We start from the raw sequence: 5,979 nt of genomic DNA, 5'->3' as shown, positions 1-5,979 counted from the left end.
CGCTCATCCGCAGAGATCTTTCGCGCAGCAGTTTCCAAAACTACAATTGCCATTTGGATCGCCAACCTTCGAAAGGAGACGGCGCAATAAGAAGAAGAAGAATATATGTATTTAGGTACTCTTATTGATCAAACATGTAAGAAATAAAGTAAAATCAACCTGAGACTGACCAATAGCAACAGATGTGTTGGGGCCATAAGCAAAATAATTAAGGCCAAAAATACGTTTTACCCCGCCGAGACATAGACGATGAACAGTAAAATACAGATTAGATTGGAAGCATGGGAAAGAAAGGTACTTCGCAGGAAAGTCCTACTTGGAAAATTATGAGAGGGAGAATGGAGAAGAGTACCAATGTAGAAGTGTACCAATTATTGTAGGCTAACCCTACAATTTTTTTTAAACAAAAAAAAAAATTAACTTCAACAAAATTAATCACAACAAACACGAAAGACCAAGAGGCAATAAAAATACAAACAGAAAAAATAGAACACGTAAATGAGTACATCTATCTAGGACAAGCAATCAGAGCTAACAGAGAAAATCAAACAGCCGAAATATCGAGACGAGTAAGAATGGGATAGGCAGCGTTCGGCCAACTTTCTTACGCTCTAAAGAATCAAACAATCCCTCTATACTTACGAAGCAAGGTATATTACTCCTGTATAATACCGGTGCTCACCTACGGAGCACAGACATGGACATTTACACAGGCCAATTTGGATAGGATAAGAAAGGCACAAAAAGCGATGGAGAGACAAATGTTGGGTATATCACTTAAAGATAGAAAACGTAACCAGTGGATCAGAACCAGAACAAAGACAGTAGACGCGATAGAACAAGCAGCAAAACTGAAATGGAAATGGGCTGGACACAATGAACGTCTCCAAGACGGACGATGGAACAATGCCATCGGAAAGTGGCGTCCATACAATGCAAAGAGATCAAGAGGCAGACCACAGATGAGGTGGAAAGATGACATCAGGAAACAAGAAGGTCCCACATGGCAGAGAACAGCTCAAGATAAGGAAAGATGGAGAGAACTGGGGGAGACCTACATCCAACAATGGAAGGATAGAGAATAGATTCATAAAAAAAAAAACCCTACAATAACAAAAATAGTAAAAAAGGTAGACTAGACTTGGACATCTAGAAAGAATACAAGGCAAGGTAATAGAACAGTCAAAATTATTAGTTGTAGAGTACATAAGGGCAAAAAAAGATAGGAAGACCAGGAAAGAAATAGAGAAATGTAGTGATGGAAGATGTCAGAGAGATGGGAATCAGAGATTGGGCCTAAACGGCCTGTAAACGCTATACATACATATTATAAACAATAACCAAAATTGAGAACCAAATCATATGAGAATGAAAGGAGTGACTTAAGAAAATATGGGGCAAATGAAAAATAAACGAATTCATATAAAAAAACGAATTACACGAGATATTAGGAGTAAAAATTAGAAAGGACAAAATTAAAAAAGTGTTAAAAGAATATTCATGCTCCAGAAACTGACAATATATTATTTGTTGACTTAATAAGCGCATACACCAAATAATCTGGAGAAATATTGCATAAATAAGAGTGCACAAATAAGTGGAAAGAGGAAATAATTATAAAAATACCGAAAAGAAAGTAGCTCTAAAAATTGGCACGCAATATCATTCCTAAGCTTCGCATATACATTAATTACCAGAAAACACGAAAAAATCAAATTAAAATGGGAAGAACTCAAATAAACTCTCACTACTCTCATAGAACCGCAGTGCCATAAAACTCTACACGGAATCCACAAATACCCTCTTAAACCAATCATAATTAAAACATGTAGGCTGGAATTTCTACATCGTATGAGAAGTCAATAGCGACAGAGTCTGCTTTAGCTGGTTTTACAAGAAAACTTTACAGTGAAACAAAACCAAGACAGAGTCGAATGTCCTTCCCTCATAATATGAGAAGTTTTAATATGCCAACCACAGAATTATTCTTTAGAGCAGTCCAGAAAGTGGGAAAATAAGCTGCTGATGCCTCATAATTTCTTGTCATAACTTTTATCACCAAACGATCTTAATTATTCTACTGAACCTATAACATAATAGGAAGCGTACTTTAAAAGATAGATTTTAAAAGTTAGAATAGATATACATGTATTAACATTGTATTATAATACGTAACAATATTATTGTTTCAGTCGTAAACCTAAGATTTACAATAAACATTGTAGCTCTCGAATACTTTTTAATCTTGGACTAGTTTTAAAGTTAAATAAAAAGCAATTTTATCGCACACGATCCATGCAATTTACAACATCTGCAGTGTAAGCGGCTCCTGATTCTGAAAAGAAACCAGTAAATAGTAAAACGAAGTTAGCACCTGTTCTAAATTCAAATTTGTCAGTATCAATCGGGAAATTGCTTTCCTGGCATGGTTGAAACGGTAAAGTAGATAGAGCAGCAGCGAGCCAGGAAACAGGTTAGGGCATTAAAATTTCAAGGAAATTCGCCGGCGGTTAAGTTGCCCTAAGAAGTGCTCCATGACCTTTCATAAAAGATTTACAATTAATAAAACCCGCCCTTAGGATTCACTTTAAAGAGTAGAAGTAGTTTCTCGATTCTACCGGTGCGGCAGAATGATTAACAGGGAGTTTTCCCTTAAGTGTTACGACATATTTTACTGCGGCTATTATGAAAGATAAAACGGCGAAAAACAAGAGTTGTCTACGTTATCTACAGAGGCAAAGTATACAGACCAAACATATAACTATTTAATCTTTTAAAAAATTATTTTGTACAGCTCAAAGAAATACTTTTAGAATTTTTTGTAAGTTTTTGGCACAACATTCGTTAAACAGCATAATATTATTATTTAAATTTCCAATAATAATTTAATTCTTACGCTAAAGTAGGAAAATACATAACTTCAAGGATAACTGATGAAGACAGAAAAAGAAGGTATAATAGACTGGTGGATTTCTGTTATATATTGTGATTGGTCCTGCCTGTGTGCGAGTGGGCGGGGCCTTGTCTGGCGGTCTCGCTGTTTGTTTTTTCTGTGCGTTAACTGAAGTTGAATTTTTTTGGACGGTTCTTTGCAGAGCTGGTTTCCATGTTGTTGGAAGTCTTTGGGCATCATCTCAAGTTTTTAGGTTATTTGGATAATTTTCTATTTCTATGGCTTCCCTGATTATTCGCTTGGTTTTGTGTTCGATGTTCGCTAGCATTGTTGTCTGTTCTAGATCGATTGTGTGTCCTGTTGTTAGGGCATGTTGTGCAAGGGAAGATGTCTTTTCTTGCTTTGCAATAGCGTTTCGATGTTCTTCTCGTCTTACTTGAATTCTTCGATTGGTCTGTCCGATGTAGGATTTGTCGCAGTCTCCACAGGGAATCTTGTACACTCTTTGGTTTTCTAGTGGGATTTTGGTTTTTGCGGAGTTAAGCATATTAGAAATTTTCTTATCCGTGTTGAATATTGTCTCTATTTTATGTTTTCTTAGGACTCTACTGATTTTTTCCGTAGTGCCCTTCACGTACGGTAAAATCGTCTTAGCAATAGTTTTTTCTTTTTCTTCTGTTGATTTTTTGCTTTTTCCTCCTTGTGATTTTTGTGCCTTTTCAATTGTGTACGTGGTGAAGCCATTTTTTCTTAGTGCTGTTTTGACCGTTTTCATTTCTTTGTTCCTGTGTTCTTCATCTGTTAATCTTTCTGATCTTATAGTCAGGGTTTTGATGACTGACTGCAGTTGTGCAGGATGGTGGTGTGAGTCAGCGTGTAGATATCTGTCGGTGTGTGTTGGTTTTCTGTATACCGTGTATCCTAAAGTTCCATCTGTTTTCTTTATTATTAAAACATCCAAAAACGGTAGCTGTTGGTCTTTCTCTAGTTCCATAGTAAACTGAATTTTGGGGTGGATGGTATTAATGTGATTTAGGAATGTATTTAGTTTTTCTTCCCCGTGTGTCCAGATAATGAAGGTGTCGTCCACGTATCTCAACCATAGTTTCGGTTTATACTCTACCGTTGTTATTGCTCGTATTTCTATTTCTTGCATAAACAGATTTGCTATCACCGGTGACAGTGGTGAACCCATGGGTGCTCCCTCGACTTGTTTGTACCTTTGGTCTTTGTATATGAAATATGTGTTGTTCAGGCAGTGTCTCGTTAGGTTTACTGTATCCGGTGGTATTTGGTATTTTTTTCCTATAATCTCTAACGATTCTTCTACTGGGACGTTAGTAAAAAGTGACACCACGTCAAAACTCACTAGCAAATATCCCGGGTCAAGAGTCACGTCCTTTATACGCTCGATGAAGTGGCCTGCGTTCTTGACGTAAGAATCCGCTTCCTCTGCGTACGGTTGTAACTGATTGGCTAAGAACTTTGCGAGCGGCTGTGTGGGTGATCCGATTGAACTAACTATTGGTCGTAGTGGCATCCCAACTTTATGAACTTTTGGTAAACCGTAGAGCTTAGGGCACCTAGATGATTTTTCGCGTGGAATCAGCTTGGGCTGATCCTCCTTTTTTATGTTTGAAACTTTGATCTTGGCCTTCGTTGTTTTTTCTAGATACGTTGTTGGATCTGTGGCAATTTTTTCGTATGCTATGTCGTTTAGAAGATCTGTTAATTTTTTTTCGTAGTCATCTATATTCATTACTACCGTGGCGTTACCTTTGTCCGCTGGAAGGACGATTATTTCTTTGTTTTTCTGCAAATCTCGCAACGCCTCTTTTTCCTCACGTGTTAAATTTCTTTTTGGTGGTTTGGCTGTCCGTAATATCTGCAATACGTCTTGGCGTATGATCTCAGCTGTTTCCGGAGGTATATTGGTAATGGAACTTTCTACTTCGCTGATAATGTTTTCAACTGGGATTCGTGCGGGTGCTACGGCGAAATTAAATCCTTTTGACAGAACACTCGTTGTGGCCTCATTTAATTCGAGATTCGAAAAATTGTAAACCAATTTGTGTGTTTCCGTCGGTGGTGTTTCCTTTTTTCTCGGTCTTTGTTCGGCTGTTAGACTATTGAACTTTTTCAGTTGTTTTATTTTTGTTAAGTCGGCGTTTGTCTCTGCTCGGAAGTTGGATATTGTTTCCAGTGTATTCCATAGTATTGGATGTAAACTATTACTTAGAACTAGGTGTAGCTCTAGTAATTCTGAATTGACTTTGTCGATATCCCGCCTCGTGTCATGAATAGCTTCCCTAATAAGTGCAAAACTGGCCCTTCTTAAGATGTTTTTAGTTTTATAAGTCTTTTTATGAAACGTAAGCTTCATGCTTTTAGGAATTATGTCCTCGTCGCGGCAGCGTTCTAAAAAAGTGAGATTACACAAAAGTGTGCTTCGTTTGGAATCGTAGTTTTTCGTATCGTCTGATGTCTGGTAGAAATTCCTTCCCGTAAATGTTAATTTTCAAAGTTTCAAACATAAAAAAGGAGGATATATATATATATATATATATATATATATATATATATATATATATATATATATATATATATATATATGTATATATATATATATATATATATATATATATATATATATATATATTGCATTTGATTTGAGTCTCTTACCATTCTCTAACACGTGTTTCTGGGTCTACCCGTCATCAAAGAGGCTTGTAAAAAGACTCAAACCAAATCAAAACGCACCGACTGGCATTTATAGGAAAAATAATTACCAGAGTATGCTACTAGCTTCCTCTAGTGAGGAAAGATGAAGTGAAATGTCGATAGCAATTAAAGTAAACTATATACCCAAGCTTAATCAAGCCAATCAGAGCAATGCTGGAAATACTTATATTCCACTATGCATCAACAATTTACCCATATAAATTACCATCATTTTTGTACTCATTTCGTCGAGTAAGGATGATAACAAAATAAATAGACGTAGACGGTTGCGATTGGATTTGTTATCTGGAAAAATGTCTGGTGTTTAGAGGAATTCTTATACCACTACATTTCTTTTTTACGTC

General features: G+C 36.5%; 1 protein-coding gene across 1 annotated transcript; it reads right to left on the bottom strand.

Moving 5' to 3' along the window:
- Window positions 1-2,302: 2,302 nt before the first annotated feature.
- LOC140436082 (uncharacterized) lies at window positions 2,303-5,276 on the bottom strand. The gene is made up of 2 exons (XM_072524790.1): window positions 4,017-5,276; window positions 2,303-2,335 (listed from the first exon to the last, which is right to left on the bottom strand). The coding sequence occupies exons 1-2, from the start codon at window positions 5,274-5,276 to the stop codon at window positions 2,303-2,305; spliced, it is 1,293 nt and encodes a 430-aa protein (XP_072380891.1).
- Window positions 5,277-5,979: the final 703 nt, after the last annotated feature.

Source organism: Diabrotica undecimpunctata, chromosome 3 (assembly GCF_040954645.1).
Source record: "Diabrotica undecimpunctata isolate CICGRU chromosome 3, icDiaUnde3, whole genome shotgun sequence".
Classification (NCBI taxonomy): Eukaryota; Metazoa; Arthropoda; class Insecta; order Coleoptera; family Chrysomelidae; genus Diabrotica; species Diabrotica undecimpunctata.
This window is presented reverse-complemented; position numbering and strand designations above follow the sequence as displayed.